We start from the raw sequence: 24274 nt of genomic DNA, 5'->3' as shown, positions 1-24274 counted from the left end.
GGTCCCCAAGCACTCTTCATTGTAAGCATGATCAAATCCATTACCAACTTGGACATGACGCCAGCAGATTGGGCTAGCATGTGTAAAGCTGTGCTAAATGGTGTGCAATATTTGTTATGGAAGGTTGCCAATCAGGAATTTTGCATGGAGAAGGCTAGGCGAAATGCAACAGCTGGTTATCCTCAGAGAAATCTAGATATGTTAGGACAGGGACCTTATGAGGGTCAGCGGCGACAAATTGAATATGATCCTGCTATATATTCACAAATTGCTGCAGATGCGGTTAGGGCATGGAAGACTTTACAAGGACATGGAGATTTACAAGGACAATTATCTAAGGTTATACAAGGAACTAATGAACCTTATGCTGAATTTGTAGATAGGCTTATTCAAACAGCTACCAGAGTTTTGGGGGATATAGAGCAAGCAATGCCATTAATTAAACAGCTAGCCTTTGAGCAAGCAAATCGTCGGTGCAAGGAAGCCATTAGACCATGGAAACATGAAGATTTAAACACATATATTAAATTACGTAGAGACATTAATGAACAAGGGCAAGTCTTGGCAGCTGCAGTACAACAGGCTTTAGATGCCAGGCCAAAAACATGCTACAATTGCGAACAAACAGGACATTTTTAAAAGGAATTGCCCCGGTTCTTTGTGCGCCTGCCTGCTCGCTCTCCCTCTCGTTGCGCTCGGCTGAGTCAGTCAGTCAGTCTGTCAGAGTCTGTCCTCGGAACAGGCTGAGTGAAGGGACTTTGGAGAGCCTGCTGCCTACTTATTCTATTTTCCCTCCCTCTCTCCCGCCCCACGTCTCTCTTCACCCCTCTCCCGCCCTTGCTCACGTAGCCATGGCGGAGTCGTCAGCGGCCACTCAGTCCTGTCCATCTCCTCATCGTCCTCCGGGGCTGATCCGACCTCAGCCGGTGGTGGTGGCGGGAGCCCAGGAACCAGCCCCGCCCTGGGGGTGAAAATCTGCGGCTCCTTTTGTGCGGTGCACGATCTGATTTTCTGGCGAGATGTGAAGAAGACTGGGTTTGTCTTTGGCACCACACTGATCATGCTGCTGTCCCTGGCAGCCTTCAGTGTCATCAGTGTGGTTTCTTACCTTATCCTGGCCCTTCTCTCTGTCACCATCAGCTTCAGAGTCTACAAGTCCGTCATCCAAGCTGTACAGAAATCAGAAAAAGGCCATCCATTCAAAGCCTACCTGGATGTGGACATTACACTGTCCTCAGAAGCTTTCCATAATTACATGAATGCTGCCATGGTGCATGTCAACAAGGCCCTAAAACTCATCATTCATAAAAAAAAAAAAAAAAAAAAATAAAACTCATCATTCGTCTCTTTCTGGTGGAAGATCTGGTCGACTCCTCGAAGCTGGCTGTCTTCATGTGGCTGATGACCTATGTTGGTGCCGTTTTTAATGGAATCACCCTTCTGATTCTTGCGGAGCTGCTCGTCTTCAGCGTCCCAATTGTCTATGAGAAGTACAAGACCCAGATTGATCACTATGTTGGCATCGTCCGGGATCAAACCAAGTCAATTGTTGAAAAGATCCAAGCAAAACTCCCTGGAATCGCCAAAAAAAAAAAAAAAAAAAAAAAAGGCAGAATAAACACATGGAAACCAGAAATGCAACAGTTACTAAAGCACCACTTAATAGTTATAATGATGTTACTTGTACCATGGAGGACATGCTCAGTGTCAGCATGAGCCTGCATTCCAAGCTTATTTTTATTTTAATTTGGTATTTTCTCCCCTCCCTTCCCTTTACCCTCAGTATCAAGCACAAGAAACAGTGGACTGAACAAAAAGAACTGATATCTTAGAACCCAAAAGAATAAAGAAAGAATCAAATTAATAGGATAAATTATACCTTAGTGGTGGTGGAGCTTTTTACCTGTAGCATGAAAAGGGGAAAGATTAGAGGTAAAGAGAAAGTCAATGGTAGAAAAATTTCTTGGGTCCTTCTATTCAGTTTTCAAGGACTAGTTTTACACAACTCCCATTATAGTTTTGCCCTTATTTTTAAGTTAAGAAATAATGATTAACTTATGAAGAAATGGTTTGGGGACAGGAGGGGGATGCCTTCCTTGGGTTGTTTGCAGCTCACCAATCCCATCCTCCTGCCCCACACTGTGAGCAGCTACTCTTAATATTCCTCTTCTTGACTTAATGATATAACTTCCAGCTCTGAGTAACTTATAGGTAGTAGTGATAATTCCTGTCTCCAGAATGCCATCTGAGAAATAAGAGTAGAAACAGAAAATGGTGGGAAAGGGTGTGGCAGGGGCACAGCAATGGCCACCTCCCTCTGCCACTCACCCACAGGGAAGGAAGGGCTCCACCAGCTGGGAGCATGGTGTCCACATCATCTCTTGGATGCCAGTTCTGGGAGTTAATTTGAGAACTCATTCCTGAATGTGCTTTCCCCTCTTTCCTGCCCACCCACCTCACCTCAAGTTTAATAAATATGGTTGTACTTTTATTATTATGAAATAAATGTCTGTACCTGCTGTACACTGCTGTAAACTTGTTAGAGAAAAATAATCTGCATGTGGGCTCCCTAGTTATTGAGTTATTGTAATCCTGTCTCAGTCCGTGGAGGGGGAACAGTCTCAAAAGATGGAACTACCGAAAAAGAAAAACGTTTTTCTTTATCTACCACCACCACCACCACCACTGCTTTCTCCTCACATGCTGTTGCTTTAATGTGTGCTCATCAGTTTAGTGTAAGGACCAAAGCCAAGCTGGCTTGAGGGGAGATCTTGTGTGTCTGTGGCTAAGAGACTGCACGCCAGTGTGGGGTCGCGCATTTTGTGGTTCATGTGGAGTCTATCTGCTTTGAGGGTGCTTTCCTTTTTCAGACACACAAAATGCTCAGCCCCTGTACCATGGCCCACGATGCTCCTTTGGAGAGTGCTTTCTGTGAACTTTTAAGTTAAGATGACCAGACAGGGCCAGAGTGTATTGATGGGCTTTCTGCAGTTGGAGACAACAGAGCAGTGCACAGGCACAGCAGGTGGAGGGTGATTGGGAATCATTGATTCCTGTTTGAGACAAAGTTTCTTCCTCCCTTTTCCACATGGAGACTCAAGTCAGTGTGAAAGCAGTCATTAAGTTCCTTAAGCTTGTAGCTCCTACATAGTCCTGCCCTTCCAAGAGGGAGCAAGCGGTAAGGGCTACAATATTTGTTGGTCCCAAAGTACTACAGCTCTGCAGGAAGCACTGGGAGGATTTTTTTTTAATTGGGAATTTAGATGAGTAAAAGGAACTCTTCCCATACTCCCTTTTCTTATTTTCTTGCCCCCTTTCTTTTTGAAATTTTTAACATTTTCTGTCATATTAAGAAACTCCCTCTCCATCACTATTCCTTACCCTCCCAGGAAGTCGTTGCACAGATGGACTTTCAGGCTTCCCCTCCAAAGGACCTCTTTCTGCACTGGAAGCCCCACACCTGGTTCTTTTCTTTTGTTGTTGCTGTGTTAATGATAATGGGAGAGATGTTTGTGCCATGCAGATTTTTTTTTTTTAAGGAAAACATAGACAAAAAAGTACTAATGAAACTGTGTGCGTGTCTGTGCGTGCAACATAAAAATACAGTAGCACCCAAGGAGCTTGAATCTTGGTTCCTGAAAACTGCAAATTGATGTGGTATTAATTTAAAAATAAAGAACACAATGACTGGTGGAAAAAAAAAGGAATTGCCCCATAGGAGGAGGGTTTAACAAAACTAGGTATCAAAGGGGTAGAATACCGGGTATTTGCCCACAATGCTGTAGAGGGAGACATTGGGCTAATGAACGCCGTTCTCAAACCACCATAGAGGGTACTCCATTATCAAAAAACAGACAAGGACCAAGTGTTTATCCACAATATCGTGGAGAAAAGCATCAGGCTCCATTGCCAAAAAACGGACAGGGGGGCCCAGGACCACAAATATACGGGGCAATGGAGGAACCCAGCAACACCATCAGGGGAGTGCCCAGGACACATTATCCATTAGATCCCTCATCAGACAAACCAGAGGGAGCGCAAGGTTGGACATTTGCGCCTCCGCCAGAGCAGTACTAACTCCAGAGATGGGAGTTCAAATCATTCCCACAGGGGTAAAAGGACCTCTTCCCCAAGGAACAGTAGGCTTATTATTGGGACTGAGTTCTTCCACTCTAAAAGGACTTATTATAAGTCCTGGGGTAATTGATCCCGATTATGAAGGTGAAATAAAAATTATAGCCAGTTCTCCAAGGGGTATATCAGTAATTTCACCAGGAGATAGAATAGCACAGTTATTAATAATACCCAGCCTGCATGACAAATTTTCCAGCCGTACTATAGAAAGAGGTTCCAGGGGATTAGGCTCCACAGGTGTAGATTGGGCTACGCTTTCTTTAAATTTAGATTCTCGCCCCATGCTAAAACTAAATATTCAAGGACATGAATTTAATGGGCTACTCAATACAGGTGCAGACCTTAGCATCATCTCTTATCAAGAATGGCCAAAACACTGGCCGTTACAATAAGCCACTCAAACGCTTCGAGGCCTAGGAGTGGCAACTAATCCCCATAGAAGTGCAATGGTATTAGATTGGAAGGATCCTGAAGGATGTGAAGGAACTATACAGCCATATGTATTGGATCATCTTCCTATAAATTTATGGGGACAAGATGTCCTAGATCAATTAGGTTTGAAATTAACAAATAACATCAATCCAAATGTGCCCACTATTAGGGCTAGACAAGGTTTTAGGAAAGAAAAAAGATTAGGAGAACAAGAACTAGGTATAGCAGCACCAATTCAAATAGATCAAGGAATAGATAGACATGGATTGGGTTTTCAGAAGGGGTCATGAGACAACAAAAATTACTTGGAAATCAGAAAGACCAGTATGGGTTCCTCAGTGGCCCCTGACTAAAGAAAAGATACAAGTAGCCCATGACCTGGTCAAACAACAATTAGCGGAGGGACATATACAACCTTCCATATCTCCCCATAATACTCCCATTTTTGTCATTAAAAAGAAATCTGGTAAATGGAAATTATTGCAAGATTTAAGAGCCATTAATAATAAGATGGTTATTATGGGACCTGCTCAATTGGGGATTCCTCAATTGTCTGCTTTGCCAAAAACCTGGTATGTTTTAGCTATAGATATTAAAGATTGTTTTTTTTTTTCAATTCCAATTCATCCTGAGGATAGTCCACGTTTTGCATTTACTATCCCTGCACTGAATCATGAAGGTCCTGATCAGAGATATGAATGGAAAGTACTCCCTCAAGGGATGGCTAACAGCCCAACTATGTGTCAAATTTATGTTAACAAAGCAATCCAGCCACTTAGAAATCAAAATTCTGAACTACAAATATTTCACTATATGGATGATGTATTATTAGCACACAAAGATAAAAACATATTGCTAGAATGTTATGCCATACTTAAAAACTTATTAAAAAATTATAATCTAGAGATAGCAATAGATAAAGTACAATTAAATTTTCCAACTAATTATTTAGGAGTTCTATTATCCTCAACCATGGTCCGTCCACCAAAAATTCAAATACGAGTAGATCAACTCAAATCACTTAATGACTTTCAAAAGTTACTAGGAGACATAAATTGGATAAGGCCTTATCTAGGCATACCAACAGGAGAGTTAGGACCTTTATTTGATATCCTAAAAGGTCCATCAGATCCAGATTCACCCCGAATGTTAACGCCTGAAGCAAGAAAGGCATTAAGAATCATTGAAACACATATGGAAAATATGCATTTGGATAGAATTGATATGTTTACCTTTATTATTTATTGTACTACCAACAAAAAATATTCCTACAGGAGTATTTTGGCAAGAAGGTCCATTATTGTGGGTACATTTATCTTATTCTCCTAACACTATTCTTACTAGGTATCCTGAGGCTGTAGGACAATTAATACTCAAAGGAATAAAAGTGTCCCGACCGGCAGGACACATCAACGAGGGCCGCAAACCTAGGTGGGGAGGAATGAAGGGACAAGAGACAGGAGGGATGACAGCAAGACAGGAGTTCTGATCAAGCTGCAAATTTTTATTGTTCACACAGGGGTATTTATATGCTGGGGATGGGGAAGCTCTCTAATCAGCAGTTGCTGGATGTGGGTGGTAAAACTGCCAACTGCAGGATGTCTGATGATCCTGATAACCGCAGGATGTTTCAGGAAGATAGGTAGCTGCAGGATGTCTCCCAGGCAGTATGTCTCCCAGGGGGCTGTTTCTTATAAATGTCAGGCTATTCTTTGAAGGAGAATTTTCTTCTAGCCCCTGACATAAAAGCAGCAAAGGGAGTGTTTGGAATTTCTCCCAATAAAATTATTACTCCATATACTATGGATCAAATTGATGAGTTAGCTAATGAGTTAAATACTTGGGCAATAATCATGTGTAAATCTAATGTTTCATTTGATAACCACTTACCATCTAATCCTTTGTTGTCTTTTTGGTCTTCGCATCCTGTAGTTTTTCCAAAAATGACAAGAAAAACACCTATCATGAATGCTCCAAATATATTCACTGATGGATCAAATAATGGTATAGCAGCAGTAGTTACCCCTGATCAAACTTTTACATTTTTAGTACCCAAACAATCAGCTCAAAAGGTAGAGCTTAATGCAGTATTACAAGCTTTTGTGATGTTTAAAGAATCTGAATTTAATTTATTTTCTGATAGTCAGTATATAGTTAATGCTATATTATCCCTTGAATATGATGGTGGGATTTCCCCTTCCTCTACTGTTTTCTCTTTGTTTTCCACTATACAAAGTCTAATCTGGGACAGAAAAGATCCATTCTTTATAGGACATATCAGGGCACATACAGGATTGCCTGGAGCCCTTAGTTTGGGCAATGATTTAGCAGATCAAACTACACATGACATACATATTTTCTCTACACTAAAAGAAGCTACAAATTTTCATAAAAGGTTCCATTTCAATGCTAATACTTTACAAAAGCATTTTAAAATAACTAAGGAACAAGCTAGACAAATAATAAAACAATGTCAAAATTGTGTGACCTTTTTACTACAAGTGAATCTTGGAGTCAATCCTAGAGGACTGATACCTAATCATATTTGGCAGATGGACATACTTGCCAGAATTTGGAAAATTAAAATATTTGCATGTTACAGTTGATACTTCTTCCAGACTTTTGATGAGCTCTCTTCATGCAGGAGAAAAAAACTAAAGATATTATAGCTCATTGCTTACAAAATTTTGCCACTGTGGGCATTTCAAAACAGTTAAAAACAGATAATGCCCCTGGTTATACTTCTACCTCTTTTAAACAATTTTGCTCATCATTTGGCATTACTCATATAACAGGAATCCCATACAATCTACAGGGACAAGGCATAGTTGAAAGAGCTCATCAAACTATTAAAATGTACTTATTAAAGCAAAAAGAGAGAATTGGGAAGGGGTATATATCCCCCAAAGATAAACTTAAAATAACCCTTTTTACTCTAAACTTTTTAAATTTGATTTCATCAGGGCTTAGTGCTGCGGAAAGGCATATGTGTCCAAAAAAATGTACATAAGCCTAAGGTACTTTGGAAGGATATTCTGACAGGACAATAGAAAGGTCCTGACCCAGTGATTGTCTGGAGTCGGGGTTCTGTTTGTCTGTTTCCACAGGGAGAACAGCAGCCGATTTGGATTCCAGAGAGATTAACTAAAGCGATTTCTACAGACCAAAAAGAAGATGATTTGGCTCAAATCCATAACAGCTGATATTCAGAACTCCAGTTTGGCTATTCTTACATCTGCGACAGTGATTCTCCCACACCTGGGAGGCTAATGAATAATGAACACCATTAAGGCCTATTTCAAATGTAAGAAACCTTGAGGCTTGCTTGTGGGAATACCTTCAGACCCATTATGCAAGTTACAGGAAGAAGGATGGCATATCATAAGAAGAGTCAAACCCAGGTGGTAACCAGAATGCTTTTTTTCAATATCTATTTTATTATTGCCTTTTCCCACATCATGAACTTTTAGTTTATTTTTTGAGCTCGTACAGGCCTAGGTTAATGTTTTTCTGATCAGTTCTATTTTATGACTGTGGAGTTTTTAAACATTGCAATGGAGATTTCACCTGTGTAAAGCTACAAGGCCTTTACTATTGTCTTATGTGTTGTATGTTATGTGTGCACACTTCTGTTTTGTGTTGTATGTCTGTATGTATGTATGTCCATATATATGAGGAGCGCTCATGAAAAAATGGATCCAAATATTTTTTTTTTATTCACGTGATTTAAATGGTTTAATTTAAATTGGGTAAACAGCTGTTGAGGATTGTTTTAATATGTGAACAAAAAAGGAGGTTAACAGATCTGTTTGTTTACTTTTACCTTTCCTTTTCATTATATTTAATAATTCTGTTCAGGATAATGTAAATTGTTCAAAAAATTGTTTTCTTAGTGCCTGCTGGAATGTTACATAATTTTTTTTTAGCCATCATTGCCAGAATTCCTATCTTCATCCCAGTGCCAGTGAAGACAAAGATAAAACTAAGCTACAGCTTCTTCGATAGCTATCACAGTAAACTGTATAAACTGATGCATCAATGAATAATAACTCAGCAAGTGATGCTAAATCAAGGAGTCGATTTACTTTGGGAGGAAATGGACATATTAATAGATTCCTCTGCTTTGAACTGCTTGCAGAACTTGCATGGACTATGTATCACTTGCATGCATTGTGAACTATCTGTTGGTGCAGTGAATTGTGGTATTGCTGGGGTATCTTTGCTGATGGTGTCATCAGTAGTACAATTTTTCCAATAAGAGCCGTCATTTGGCTTGGTGCCATGGCATTTTGCATCCTCCTCCCTTTCTGCTTGTGATGGTCTAAAATTTGGGGGCCATCAGAGGTGAGGCAACGAACCTCACCCCCTCTCCCCCACTGGTGCAAAGGCCTATCCACAAATATGGCTGTATGCTGGACTGGTAGTCAATGACGGGTAAGATCCAATTACAGTGGTACCAACCTAAGACAGGAGGCTGACACCTTGAGGTCAGCTCATCCGATGACAGGTAAGGACCATACGTAGTATTGGACAACCTAAGACGGGCACGGTCCCTAAGCCACATGCTTGTTGTTTAGTTAAACAGAAGGGGGGAGGTGTTGAGAGCCACAGTTTAGTCAGAATGATGCCTGGCATTTTTGCCAGGGGAATGGTTGAAAGGTGACCCTGCTCAGGGATTAGGGTGGATCCTGCTGGGAATAGGGCGGATCCTGCTGCCTGGGGGCCTGCTACTTTGGAGTTCCTGTTGAATTCTCGTGGGGTTCTGAGAGAATTGGCGCTGGGAGCCCGGTGGAGGCAGTGTGTTCCTGGGAAGTGTGTGTGTAGAGTGCCTGTGTGTGTAGAGTTCGGGAATAAAGGTTGCTGTTTGAACCTACAAGGCGGTGTGGCGGCTCGGTTATTTTGTGCCCAGCCAGACTGTGGCAATTAAGTGCCTCTGAGTTTAATCCCAAATTAAAAAAAAATCAAATCAAATTTGTCATCCTCTTGCCTCAGCCTCCCAAGTTGCTGGGATTATAGATGTGTCCACAATGCCTGGCCCTCAAACTATATCCTATGGCTGAGTTTTATAATCTTTGTAATTCTTCCTCACCTAATTTGAGTTTTCATAAAGTTCACAAAAATCAAAGTTTTCCAAACTAATAAAGTGAATCATAGTGGACTAAATGTTTGTGTCCCATCTAAAATTCTTAGATTGAAATCCTAACACCCAGTGAAATGGGATTATTATGGGGAATTATGAAATAATTCCAAACAACTGTTAAAGTCTTGCGTTTTTAAAATATGTTTATTTTCTAGTTGTAGTTGGACACAATATCTTTATTTTGTTTATTTTTATGTGGTGCTGAGGATTGAACCCAGGGCCTCGCTCGTGCTAGGCAAGCACTCTAGCGCTGAGCCACCACCCCAGCCCTAAAGTCTTGGTTTTTAAACTTACAAATTGAACATATAATTGCATATAAACATGAAAATTATAGGACTGAGGTAGAGCTCTCAGCTACCATACACAAGGCTTTGTTTCAATCCCTAGAACCACTAAGGGGACAAAAAATAAATAAAAACAGGAAAATTATGTGACACATTTTAGCTTTGTGAATTAACATTTTATACCAGAAAAGTAAATATTTTTTTTCTTAGACTTTAAATATTATCTTAAAAGATTAATTGATGGAAAACTAAATATCAGGAATATACATGAATCTATAAATTCAGTGTTGTGAAAAAAAATTCTCTTGCAATACTCTCATCAGCATCAGAACTGAGGTTAAAAGTTACAATGGATATCTGGAGGTATAACTCAGTGGTGAAGCACTTGCCTACCATGGGCAAGTTCTGGGATTGATCCCCACTTTCTCCCACAGAAAAATTACGTTTCAAAGGGATTTATATTCAAAACTTTGTCCCTAATTTGTAGGCATGAAACTGTGTTGCTGTAGGATAAACCTGACTAACCAAATTTGTGTCTCTATTAGGATTAATACTTTGTCTTAATTTACTTATGTTCACTTAAATCCCTAATGAACATTGTTTTTTTTTTTTTTTTTTTTTTTTTGGTAAAGCCATCTACTTCTTTACAGGACTGTGGCTATTTGATTTTTATTAGCTTTTTCAAATTTATATAATACATAGTACTTTATTTTTTTAGTTATAGATGGCATAATATCTTTATTTTATTTTCTTATATTTATGTAGTGCTGAGGATTGAATCCAGTGCCTCACACATGCTGGGCAAGTGCTCTACCATTGAATAAACTACAATCTCAGCCCCACATAGTGCTTTCTTTAGCCATTAAAAATACATTAAAAATTAAACACAGTAGTTTGGAAAATATATTTTACTTTAAGCTATAAAGTTAATTGAAAAGTGCTAGGAATTAAGTTAATCCAATGCTTTGTAAATTAGATTTAAAGATTAGGAAGGGTGTTAGTCTTTAAAGCCTCTGTGCCTTACTTGCAACAATTCTGAAACCACTTAACAATAGGTTATAGACCCAGTAAAACTGAGAAATTGGTTAATATGTGATGGTGCATTCTCAGGGAAATTTAAGAAAGATGATTTAAAATGGTAAAGCTAGCAAATTTATAAGCAGATAAAGGCTTTTGAATAGTGTACAACCATTTTCAAATTCTAGAGTACAGGGAAATACTTTGAAATTTCAGAAGTAATAATTCATTGCAAAGTGATGATTAAAACAAAGGCAAGAAAAACAATAATGACCCATCTTTGTTCACTGCTGCCAAAAATTCTGTTGTGTAATGTTCATAAAAATCATTATGTATTCTGCCTTGAATTGTGGATCAAGTCACAAAAGAGTACAGTGGCAGTGTCTTGTCCCTGAAAGGGGAAAAAGCCCAAAAGTAGTTAGAAAATTTCTTTTTACATAGGTTTTCTTTTCCCAAACTTATTAAGCTAAAATACAACCCAATTACTTTAGCAATTTATGGACAATCATAGTCTTATTTGAAAACTGTTTTTATTGGACAAACTCAGTGGGAATATGACCTCATGCTGTAGATTTATCAAAAAGTGGGAAATTATAAACCAGGCTCAGTGGTGTACACCTGTAATCCCAGTGACTCAGGAGGATCTTAAGTTTCAAGCCAGCCTCAGCAACTCAGCGAGAACTTAACTTCTCACTACATTACCTAGGACCAATGTCTCCAAAACAACAAACGAACAAAAAGGGTTGGAGATATGGTTCAGGATTAAATGTCCCTTATTTCAGTCCCTGGTACCAAAAATAAAAGTAGGAAACGATATGGTTTTGGGTTTTGGAACCAGGGGTTGAACTCAAGAGGCATTGGACCACTGAGCCACATCCCTAGCCCTATTTTGTATTTTATTTAGAGACAGGGTCTCACTGAGCTGCTTATTAGCACCTCATCATTGCTGAGGTTGGCTTTGAACTCAAGATCTTCCTGCCTCAGTTTCCTGAGCCGCTAGGATTATAGGTGCACACCACCACACTCAGCATGATATGGATTTATGCCTCTTGAGTAGTTTCATTGTAACTCTTTCATTTGCTACTAATACCTAATCAAGAGTGAAGCAATAAAGTACAGATTTCTTTTCAGTGCTAGGAAAAGCGCTAGGAAAGTACTCTAGCACTGAGCTACATCCCAAATTTTTTAATTTTACTTTGAGACAGTAAGATGTGATCCTTCTGCCTCAGCCTCCCTCATAGTGGGGAATACATGCCTGCACCAACATACTATTTTTTTTTTTAACACCAAGGCATTAAGGTTTGCTTCCTAAAATTAAAATTCCCAAAGCTAGATGTGTATCAGAAAGTATAAAAAACAATTATCAATAAGTTAGGTGAATGACTAGGTGAAGTATTCATGCAAAACAACCCAAGGACAAAAATTAGATTTACCTAACATGGTGTAATGGAGACATCACTAAGCTGTAAGCCAAATGACTAGGATTCCACTCCTGCAAGTGGGTATGTGCTCTTGGCCTCATAACAACCTGAACCTGTAGCAAACTGTAGGTGGGTGTTGTGGCACTCACCTGTAATACCAGCAATCTGGGAGGCTGAGACAGGAATATCACAGGTATGAGGCCAGCCTGGCAATTTAATAAGACCCTTAACAATTCAGTGAGACCCATCTCAAAATATAAATAAAGTGCTGGGGATGCAGCTCAGTAGCAATACATGTCTGGGTTCAATCCCTAGTACCAAAAAATAAATAAATAAATAAAAAATTAAAGTGCTAAAATATTAGGTCTTCTGAGAAACATTTGTATCAGCACAGTCTTACCAGGAATATTATAATCAGATGGAATGTTTTTAGGAATGCAAGTATGCTTATATGACAAAAACAGAAATAAGGTTTATTATTGAGACCACATCTTGGTAAATTGTCCAGGCTGGCCTTGAATTTACAATCCTCCAGGGGCTGGGATTATGGAATAAACACTAAGACCAGCAATATGATGGGATGGATTTGAGAATATTTGTTGTAGCCACCCATCTCAAAATAAGACCAAATTCCGGGGTTGTAAATTGGTCTTTTCAACTGTATCAATATATCTGGGAAATAATAATGTTTGCAGCAATGCTTATTAAATTTGAAAGCAACATCAGGCATGGAGGCATACATTTATTTAATCTCAGCGACTCAGGAGGCTAATGCAGAACTATCACAAGTTTGAGTCCAGCTATAGCAATTTAGCCAGACCCTGTCTCAAAAAATAAAAAGGCCTGCAGATGTAGCTCAATGTAGAATGCCCCTGGATTCAATTCCCAGTACTGAAAAAAGGAAAAAAAAATGTACAATTCTATCTTCTTAGATCATTAAAATAGAGTAAGAGGACTAGGGAAGGAAGGAGGGGAAAGAATGTATGGATAAAGGAATGTACTAGGAAATGGAGAAAATTATGTGCATGTATAAATGTCACAATAAACCCTACTAGTATGTATAATTACAATGCACTAATAAAAACATATTTTAAAATTCTGTCTTGAAGGGCTGGGGATGTGGCTCAAGCGGTAGTGCGCTCGCCTGGGATGCGTGCGGCCCGGGTTCAATCCTGAGCACCACATACAAACAATGATGTTGTGTCCGCCAAAAACTAAAAAAATTCTCTAAAAAAAAAATTCTATCTTGATATTATTTTAGAAGCTATTTATTGATCTGTGATTGTTTCCCCAAATTCATGTTAGAAGTCCTCAGTACTTCAGGCCTTATTTGAATCTTTTTTTTTTTTTCCTGGTCCCTGGGGATTGAACTCAGGGGTACTAGACCACTGAGTCACATCCCCAACCCTATTTTGTATTTTATTTAGAGACAATCTGAGTTGCCTAGCACCTGCCTCCTGAGCTGCTGGGGTTACAGCTATGCGCCACCATACCCAGCCCTTATTTGAATGTTTATCAAATTAAAATGAAGCTAGTAGTATAGCCCCTAAAATACAGGATGACTGGTATGTCTATAAAGAGGAAATGTGGAAACAAGACTTAATACAAAGAGAATACCCTATGAACATGAATATGACCATGTATAAGCCAGAGAGAGAGATCTGGAACAGATTCTTCCCTCACAGGTTACAGAAGGAACAAACTGTGCCAATCCCTTTATTAACTTCTGCCCTTCAGAATTTCAATAAATTTCTGCTATTTAGGCAACCCAGTTTGTAATAATTTGTTATGGTAGCTATAGTCAATTAATAAAAATAATAAAGCTAATTTATCATTATCATGCCAGCAACTCCTTATCACCCAGATCTTCCTAATTTAATGAGTTTTCTCAATGTATAATTTGGTATCAGAAGTTTGGGCATTAGCCAGGGGTAGTGGCCCACACTTGTAATCCCAGTGGCTTGGGAGGCTGAGGCAGAAGGATCCCAAGTTAAAAGCCCAAATTCAAAGTGAGCCTTAGGAACTAAGTGAGACCCTGTCTCTAGATAAATAAAAAAGTTATGGAGATGTGGCTCAGTGGTTAAGTGTCCTGGGGGTTAAATTTCTGGTACCAAAAAAAAAAAAGAAGTTGGGCATATCTTCATAGTCCTATAATTGAAGATAAAATGTCAATCAGTTATGAAATGGTTACCTTTTTGTCTATTGCTTTACCATCTCCCCAATCTCAAAATTATTAAACAGATAGGGGATTTAAAAAATGAAAAACTGCCCCCCAAAATGGCATTTTCCCCTACTATAACGAAGACTTCCTACTGTTATTAATCACAGAGTCTACTGATTGCTTAGGGGTTAATTCCTGATGGGGATTACAAAAAGGGGGGGTGGTCTTATTAATGGAGTGTGAATGAACTTAAATGTATTTTATGTTCTTTTAGTTCTGGTAGTGCAGTAATTTAATAACTTCATACACTAAAAAACTAAGCCTATCTTGCGTTTAAAAAGGTTAATAGCACCATGGTTAAGGAAGGAAAACTGTAGATAGTTTTTTCAGTACATGTTTCTTCTCAATTCATAAAATTGAACCACATGCAAGACACCAAATTACAGTCACCAAGAATGATTAAAACTATATACTACCATGCAATTGAATACCACAATTAAGGTATAATTACATACTGGAAAATGTTACTTGTTAAAAGGCAAATCTCATGTTTTTAAAATTACCCATTTTAACATCTCAAAAAAAAAAAAGGTTGAATTTATTATTTCACAAAAACATTATGTAAATCAAAATAAAGAGAATAATCAAGTTGTTTCATGGACTGGAAGGTGACTTATTAATTCCCTTTCATTTCCAAACCTCATCAAGCAGTCACTACATTTATGAGGCAAGTCAGCCGAATGCTTGAAATCTAGATGAATTTTAAGATCTTCAATCTGTCCTGTTGAATATTCGCAATATTGACATAAATAAATCCCTTCAGATAGATGTGAATTTAAATGCTTGCAATATTCTAGCATACTTGAAAAGCCTTTCCCACAGTCATCACAAACATGAGGAAATATTTTAGTATGTTCAATAGCAACATGCCTGTTAACATTTGTATGAAGTCTACTCCGAAAACCACATACTTGACACACAAAGAAGTTCTTACATTTGTCAAAGGTAATTTTGCTTAAGAGGCTGTATTGTCCGTGTTCTCCATTGTTATACTTATCGCTTAGTTCTATTAATTTACACGCATGCTCATTTACAACATGGCTATGCAAGTCTTCTGGATCATTTGTTTCATGTTCACAGAACTGACACAAGTACTGTTCATCACAGCTGTGCTCCTGGAAATGCAGGTAGAGTTCGCTGCTTGAGGAGAACTGCACGTCACACTGCTCACACCAATACAGGTGATCACTAAAGTGGGTGTCTGCAATGTGCTGGCTGAGGTTCTCAAAAATTACTGTCCTGTAATCGCAGTATTTACAAATGTAGGGATCTTCTTCGTGTAGTTTGGCATGTTCAATCAGAAGCATATTGGTAGAGAAGCTTTCCTTACATACTCGACACACATTTGAATCGGTACGTTTATGCTTCAGGATCATATGCTGTTTTAAATCAGAAAAATATTTACTATTGAATTCACAAAGTTCACATTTATAGAGGCCACTGCTATTAGCTCTCAGTAAAGGCCATTTCTGCTGAGCAGTCACATTCAAAGCTTGGCTCTTGTCAAGAATTTTACAAAGCTTAGCTGGTGGTTCTTCATCAGTTTGGTCTTGGAGGCTCTCAGAGGAATTGTTTTCTGTCTCTATGTCATAATCCTCAGAAATGGCATGCACTTCTACAGCAATGGGGACATCTTCAGCGGTGTGAACTTCTATAGGACTCTCCTCTTGAGTTTGCTGGTTGATTGATTCGGGTGAATCACACTCTTCATCACAAATTTCTACATCAGCAGATTTTTCTGAAAAATGAAATGATCCTATTATTATATTACTGTTATTCAATTGATCAATTAGATAGATACCACAGTGCCAAAAGAAGTTTATGGTATGCACTGAGTTTTTCTCATAGGTCTATAGAAATATGCCAATATGATTAGTTTCCCTAACCTGCAGAAAAGGCAGTGTGGTCTATAATTCTAAGCACAGGACTGGGAACCAGATAGTTCTGATTTCTGTTTCTGGCCTTGATTCCATCTGCAAATTTTGGCAAGTCATTTGATGTCTCGGTATCAGAATCATCATCTGTAAAAAAAAAAAAAATTGGAAAAATTTTTATTATTTATATCAAAGCACTAAACATTATTATAAAATAAAGCAATAACTATTTTTGATACAATTTTGAATTCCAATAGAAACTAAGGACTTAGATTTAGCCATTAAGAGAGATGTTATCTATATACCACAAACAAATAAAACAACCTGCCCAAATAAGCAAATGCTTTTATGCCCCAATTAGACAAGAATACATTTTTTTTTTCAGTTGTAGACATTTTTTATGTGGTGCTGAGAATTGAACCCAGAGCCTTGCACATGCTAGTGCTCTACCGCTGAGCTACAACCATAGCCCAAGAATAAACACACTTTTTGAACTTGCTTAGGAATTTTAAGTTTCTGAGTTTGAATAAGCCTTTATTTCCTTAGCCCAGGTTCTACCAAGTTAGCATGGGGAAATGGAAATGCAGGTCAATAGACAAAACTGGGTTTCAACATGTTTTATTTTTGCAGTACTGGGGCTTGAATCTAGGGATGCTATACCACTGAGTTAAATCCCCAGCCCACGTTTTTTTTTTTTTAAATAGACTTTATATAAGTTTCAGATTTATAGAAAGTTATGAAGATCGAGTTCCTATGTATCTCATGCTGTTTCCCCACTATTAACATCTTATAGTACATTTGTTATAATTAATGATGGATATATTACTTTTTTAAAAAAATTATTACTTTTTTTTTTTAGTTTTAGGTGGACACAATATCTTTATTTTACATTTATGTGGTGCTGAGGATTGAACCCAGTACCTCATGCATGCTAGGCAAGCACTCTACCACCGAGCCATAATCCCAGTCCAATGACAGATATATTACTAGTGATACATTAATATCCCTACTTTACCCAGTATGTCTTTTTTCTGTTCCAGGATCCCATATATTTAATTATCCTGTCTCTTTAGGCTATTTTGAGGACTACTGGTCAGGTATTTTGTAGAATATCCCAATAATGGAATCTGCTATTTCTTTTTTATGGTTACATTGGAATCATGAGTTATTGAGCAGCACAATTCTGAAGTAAACTGTGATGTAAATGTGATGCGCTCTTGGTAAGAGTGCATACTATATCAACATGACTTGTAACTGTTGATGTTGACCTTGATCACCTGGCTAAAGTAGTAGTTAGGTTTCTCTATTATAAAGTCACTCTTTCCTTTCATACTTTATCACAATTAAAGAGTGAGAAGTTATGTTCTATCTCCTTTACAAAAAGGAGATAGAACATAACTCCCCTCTACATAAATAAATTTCTTCTATACAGGAGATTTGTTTTATATCCCTTATTTATTTATTCAGTCATCTACATCAGTATAGACTTTGGATATTTAATTGATTCTTTAGATTATAATTTGATTTTTTTAATCCCCCAAATTATTTCAGCTTTGGTTATTGGGAGCTCTTTCAGATGGATTCTTATGCTCCTTAAGCATACCCCTAATAAGTGTGTGTGTGAATGTGTGTGGTTTCTAGGTAGTAAGGGTGCTTTGAACTTGCAATTTTCTTGTCTCAGCCTCCTGAGACAACTGGGATTACAGACATACACCACTGTCCCTGGTTTCCTCCCCTTTACTCCCTTTGATTTTCATGAGATGCACCCCACTTTCTTTTCCCTATCTAGCTTCTACATATGAAAGATAACATATAACTCATAACCTTCTGAGTTTGGCTTACTTTGTTTAACACAAGGTTCTGAAGTTCCATTCATTTTCCTGCAAATGACATAATTTTTCTTTATGGTCCTTAGTCCTTTTTAAAATACTGAGATAAGGTCTTGCTAAGTTGCCCAGACTGGCCTTGAACTTATAATCTTTCTGCTTCAGCCTCTTGTTTTGTTTTGAAAGGACTTTTCTGTTCTTGCCCCAGACCTAACGTCAACTATTTCTCCAGGGGACTTAGTTCCTTTTACTTATGAATGGTATTGGAAACCATGATATGGACACAAAATGTCACCATTGCTCCTGAAGTATCACTGCTCATAGGTCCTCTCAGTTTAACAGAGCACAAAATGTGTGTGTATACTACCGCATCTATTAACACTAACGTATATCAATCTGAATCTATATCAAGCTAAACGTAAGTTCACAATGATAGCCCTGAGTCCATGTGTGCTTTATAACGTATGTTTCTGTGATTATAATAGGAGCCCAAAGGAATTTGTTGTGTCAGTGATCACTCAGAGAGAAGACAGTAAGCATAAGTTGTTATCATTCGGGCTGGGGATGTGGCTCAAGTGGTAGCGCGCTTGCCTGGCATGCGTGAGGCCTGGGTTCGATCCTCAGCACCACATACAAACAAAGATGTTGTGTCCGCCGAGAACTAATAAATATTAAAAAATTCTCTCTCTCTTTCTCTTAAAAAAAAAAAAAAAAAGTTGTTATCATTCTACTCAATGCCTAGAAAATAAGAGTCAATAGGAGATACAAGATTCATAACTGTTGAGGTTGACCTTGCTCACCCTCTGTTCATTAGCCTTTCAGACTGAGAGGTATAGCTGAGTGGAAGAGCTATGGAAACACTGTTCTTAACCTTCCACCATAAATGCTCCCAACTCCACATCACTCCTGCTTTGCCACCAATTCCTACACAATTAAAAAGGATTTAGGAAGGTGTGTTTTTTATTCATATGTCTGGAAAAAAGTTAAAAAATGAAATTACTTACTTGCTTTCTTAAAAGAAAAATACCAAACACTACATTTTCTTAAGTTATACCAAATTCAAACTCTTGCCTGCTTTGAAATCATTAACTCAATATTTTATATCCCCCCCATTTTTTGTGTGTGGGAGGGAGATACTAGGCATTGAACCCAGGGGCACTCTACCACTAAGCTAAACCCATAGTCCTTTATTTTTTTGAGACAGGGTTTTGCTAAATTGCTGAGGCTGGTCTCAAATTTACTATCCTCCTATCTTGGCCTTCCAAGTTGCTGGGATTATAGGCATGTGTCACAACACCCAGATCACCTACCATTTCAAATAAGAAAAAAAAAAAAGTAAAAGCATTTATTTTTTCTTTTAGCAGTGTTAGGATCAAACCCAGGGCCTCATTCATGCTAAGCATGGGCTCTACCATAGAGCTACCTATATACTCAGTCACTGTAAAATCAATTCAAAGAGAAATAAGTATTTTGGAAAATATTAAATGTACCTTTGTTGTCAAAATATTTTAAGTCTGGCTGTCTCATAGAGCAGACACTGTAACAATGATCAGAAAAAATCCCATTGAATCCATCTGCAATTCTGCTTATTCCAGAGGAATCTGAATATAAAACAATAAAAGAAAATTTTAAAATGTTTCAAACATACATATATCTTTAACATATTCAAATTCACATTATTTTCGAAGATAACTCCCTCCCTCCCTCCCTTCCGAGACCCAGGGCCTTGTGAATACAATGTAAGTAGTACTTTACCACTGAGCTATATCTTCGGCACAATTTTAATGATTAAAAAAAAAACATAGCATCTATAATGAAAGTGTATTTTTCTCAGTTTTAAACTTTAACATTTCAGATCTAATACTGACATTTAGCTTTAAGAAAAGCATAAATTACAGACTTTAAAATATAATAACTTTGAAATACATAAGGATAAAATTTTCCTTACAATCAGAATCTCACAAAATACAAATACATAGGGCTGGGATATAGCTCAGTTGGTAGAGTGCTTGCCTTGCATGCGCAAGGCCCTGGGTTCAATCCCCAGCACCATGGGGGGAAAAATACAAATATATAATGAATGCCTTGTTAACTGCACAAAACAGTGAGAGGTATGCCATCAGGCAAAGAAAGCATAATACATAGGGGAAATGGCCTGAAGGGTCCAATGAAAGCTTCTGAATATAATCACTTCAAGTTTTGCCTGGGAAACACCAGTAAGCAGTAGACCAGGCTTAATTTCCTCAGATAAGAAGAATAAGAGCATGGAGTAAACTAACAGGTATGTCTGAGACTGTCTCAAGTATGTGTAAGCTATATCAGAAATGGCCATAAAAACCTCTTCATATTGCCAATACAACACAGCCAACTTCAATCACATAGTCAAATTGAAAGTTCACGTTTCTGAAAAGAATGTATAGGATAAAGTTTTGTTCCCTCAGTAATGCAAAATATTTTCAAATTATCATTGTGTCTTAAGCACAGCTTGGTAATCAGACAGGCAAAGCTCAATTATGCTATATAAGTCGTAATGATGATTAACAAATTTTAAATATCTATAACCCATGGAATTATGAAAATTAAATACAATAATGTCTTTAAAGTTCTAACGTGTCTGTCTCTAGCATATGGTAGACAATAAGGAATATATATTCAGAGAATTTAAAATTTATCTGACCTAAAAATTGATCAGATATTTAAGTCTTATCTAATCATTTGAGAAAATGGATAAGAATACAATTTCTTCGAAAATATACACACTCACCTTTAAATTAATTAACCTATACACTAACCTGAATAACGAGAAGGGTGTAAAGTCTTCCTTTTTCTTTTTTTAGGATACTCATTCATATCTTTTCAATCTAAAAAGTAAAAACATTTAATAAATATCACAAATAATTGTTAATGTTGTAATAAGAATTATTTCTAACCAAAGAATTGCACTAAGAAATGTGTGTGCCACATGAAAATAAATCTTGTACAAGAAATGCTATACAATGTCTCTGTTTATATTTTGGATTACTTTTCCTATTTAGCTTAGAGACAGGACACTGATTTCTGCATTCTTTCTAACTAAGATGGAGAAATTCTTTTTCAAATGTTGTAATGATAAGAATTGGATAACTATAATAAAACTTATGCTTAAAATTTTTATTTTAAAAAGCCCATTATGCTATCAAATCACATTTCCTGCAATTGGGAATATTTTTATTCAGATTTCAAGCTAAAGGTGGATACACTAAAAAATATATTGTTACCATCTCTGTATTGACTCACAGCTTCCAGAAAAATATGCATCACATAGAACCTCAGAATATAAATAATTTTTAAGGAAAAAAAAATCCTTAACTTATTGATAAAGTCACATTTGCTATTCTACTGAGTCAGAAAAGGTGTGGCAACCATTGTATGATTAATTTACCATCAACTGTTTTTGTTTTTTGTGGTACTGGAGATAAAACCAGGGGCACTCTACAATTGAGCAATACCTAGTCCTTTTCATTTTTTATTTTGACACAGGTTCTCACTAACTTGCCCAAGCTGGCCTTGAAATCCCCTTCCTCCTCCCTCAGCCTCCCAAGGTGCTGGGATTATAGGTGTACACCACCATGCCTGGCTCCCACATGAACAGTTATAAAATTAGTTTCAGTACTTTCCACTTACTTGGTATAATTCTTAATATTTCAGTGAGGAAAAATGAATTACAAAGTTTCCACAGGTGGTAAAAAAAAATACCTGTAAGTTAAACATGACAAAAGTCATATAAGCAAAAGTGTGGCTCATTTCTGAGATTCAAAACTACAATTATTCCAGATATTTAATTAACTAGAAAAGTATAAAGAAATAATTCAAGCATAATACTCTTTTGAGTGTATTTTACTAAACACTAAAAATTGTATATACTGATGTGATTATTTATATAAATTTTTCATATTCCTTTGACTTTACCTTCTAAAGTTATAGCTATGAATGATCTCAAAATAGAAATAAATCTGCATTAATATTTTAATCTATTCAGCTGAATGGGAAGTAAACATAGAGAAAACAAATACTGAATCATAGACCTGAAATGGTTAAGGTTCTTAACCAGCCATACAGCAAACTGTGAACCTGTTATTTCATTTAATCCTGTTATGCAAAATCCATAACACCCTCCCCAAATTATTATTTACTCCTTGTTATTGATTAATCAAAGTTGGCTAAGTAGTGAGGTTGGGATTTGAATATAAGTCTAACTAATTTTATTAGAAAAAAAAATTTTTTTGGTCCTGGGGAATAAACCCAGGGCCTTAGGTTGCTCTACCACCGGGCTACATCCCTAGCCACATCTAACCAATTTAGAAACAAAGTCTTCAATTCCTTCATTTAGTGTTGGAAACAAATAGGGAGATAAAGTCACCAATCCAGTTCCAGTAGATTAGTGTTTAAATCAGAACTACCCCCTCATTTCAGAAGAGTGCCTGTCCACAGAAGCATGGGCAAGGAGGGAATACCAGAAACCGAAATCCAGTCTCATGTGCTGTTTTTCTTAACACCAAGGTGATTTTCTCATTTCTAGTGATAAAGAATTGAGGGACACATACTATTTTTGCTGCTTTACTAAGTTCTGGGTATATCAGCACTAGATGCAATCATATAGTAATATACTACTTCAGTTTATTAAGGATTTTCCTAACCCTTATTCTAGATTGTCTTTTAAAAAATTCTGTGATGTACACTGAGAGGCTTACTGTTCAACCCACCTCAATTTTACTGATGAAGAAACATACTCAGTGAAAGTCAAGTCAACTAAGAAATGGCAAAACCAGAGATGCAAATACATGTCTTCTGATTCCTGGACATTGAATAACTCTAACTGTATGTGGGTACATCTTCATGGCTAAGCACTGCCACCACCAAGTTACATCTTGTTTCCAGTTCTTTCTCGGCCAACAATTGTAAGGAGAGGAAGACCGTCACCTAAAAAAAACTGACAAACATGAATTTTACAGAAATGATATAAATGCCTCACCCAGCATATATAAAATGCCCACCCAACAACCTAAAGAGCATTCTTTTGAGTTTCCAGCCCAATCCAATGCATCCAAATATCAAAAAGGCTATTTTCATCTTTATATAATAAGCTAAAATTCCAAGACTTATCCCTAAAACCTTTTATACACTTCGAGAATTTATAGCCAAAAGCTTCAGAATTCATATTCTATACACTCTAAAACAACAAAAACTTTTTGTATGCATAATTATCTTGATGAAGAAATTTGATTTTTTTTTATTCAAAGCTATCAATATAAACATTTATTCACTAAAACAGGTTTGGCGGAACACACCTATAATCCCAGCCACTGGGGATACTGAGGAAGGAGAAGCATAAGATCAAAGCCAGCCTCAGCAATTTAGCGATTTACCTTTTCTCCAAATTAAAAAAAAAAAAAATTATTTTTTTTTTTAAAGGGCTGGGGCTGTAACTCAGTGGTAGAGCACCCCTGGGTTCAGTGTCAGTACCAAAACAAATATCTGCTCACCAATCCTCCTCCTATCACAAAGATTTTGAATCACATGCAACTTCACTCATTCCCCTCTCCCCACTTAAGTACAAACTATACATAATGTTTCCCCGCGGGAAAATTAAAATTACTAAAAAAAGCAAATCACCTACAATCCATTCACCTGGAAAAACCACTATTAACATTTTGGTATGTACACCTACACTTCTTCCTATGATATGGTATACATTCACAAAAGGGGGGCATGCCATAAGAAACATTGTTTTTAAGAAAGTATTTTAGCAATACAAGTTAGCATCTTTTCACCCGTCATTTTTTTTCAACAAGAACGTCTATATACAAAAAACAGTTCTCATACTGTGCCTTTTGTGCAATGCAAAAGTCTTTCTTGATAAATGCTATAAGACATCTTTACAATAAG

The 24274-nt window shown here is 37.3% G+C and overlaps 1 protein-coding gene and 1 pseudogene across 2 annotated transcripts; one reads left to right on the top strand and one right to left on the bottom strand.

The window, feature by feature from the left end:
* The first annotated feature begins 851 nt into the window (after positions 1-851).
* On the top strand, positions 852-2523 carry LOC124108390 (reticulon-3-like; annotated as a pseudogene).
* An 8995-nt stretch (positions 2524-11518) lies between these two features.
* On the bottom strand, positions 11519-22031 carry Znf639 (zinc finger protein 639). Of its 2 annotated transcripts, XM_058586192.1 has the most exons (5): positions 22013-22031; positions 21114-21210; positions 19840-19950; positions 16536-16670; positions 11519-16387 (listed from the first exon to the last, which is right to left on the bottom strand). In XM_058586192.1, the coding sequence occupies exons 3-5, from the start codon at positions 19874-19876 to the stop codon at positions 15234-15236; spliced, it is 1326 nt and encodes a 441-aa protein (XP_058442175.1). In that variant the 5' UTR covers positions 19877-19950; positions 21114-21210; positions 22013-22031; the 3' UTR covers positions 11519-15233. The 2 variants fall into 2 exon arrangements, with proteins under 2 accessions (XP_058442175.1, XP_046322841.1); XM_046466885.2 differs by lacking the exon at positions 22013-22031 and having other exon boundaries at positions 21142-21210.
* Positions 22032-24274: the final 2243 nt, after the last annotated feature.

Source organism: Marmota monax, unplaced genomic scaffold (assembly GCF_021218885.2).
Source record: "Marmota monax isolate L192 unplaced genomic scaffold, Marmota_monax_Labrador192_F-V1.1 WCK01_AAM20220418_F8-fsc00074, whole genome shotgun sequence".
Lineage (NCBI taxonomy): Eukaryota > Metazoa > Chordata > Mammalia > Rodentia > Sciuridae > Marmota > Marmota monax.
This window is presented reverse-complemented; position numbering and strand designations above follow the sequence as displayed.

Excerpts from the sequence above, each read along its gene's own strand:
- Znf639 (XM_046466885.2), bottom strand. The coding sequence starts at position 21,199 with ATGAATGAGTATCCTAAAAAAAGAAAAAGGAAGACTTTACACCCTTCT. Across the intron at positions 19,951-21,141 it reads ACACCCTTCTCGTTATTCAG|ATTCCTCTGGAATAAGCAGA; the intron begins GTTAGTGTATAG and ends TTTTATATTCAG. Across the intron at positions 16,671-19,839 it reads AAAATATTTTGACAACAAAG|ATGATGATTCTGATACCGAG; the intron begins GTACATTTAATA and ends TTTTTTTTACAG.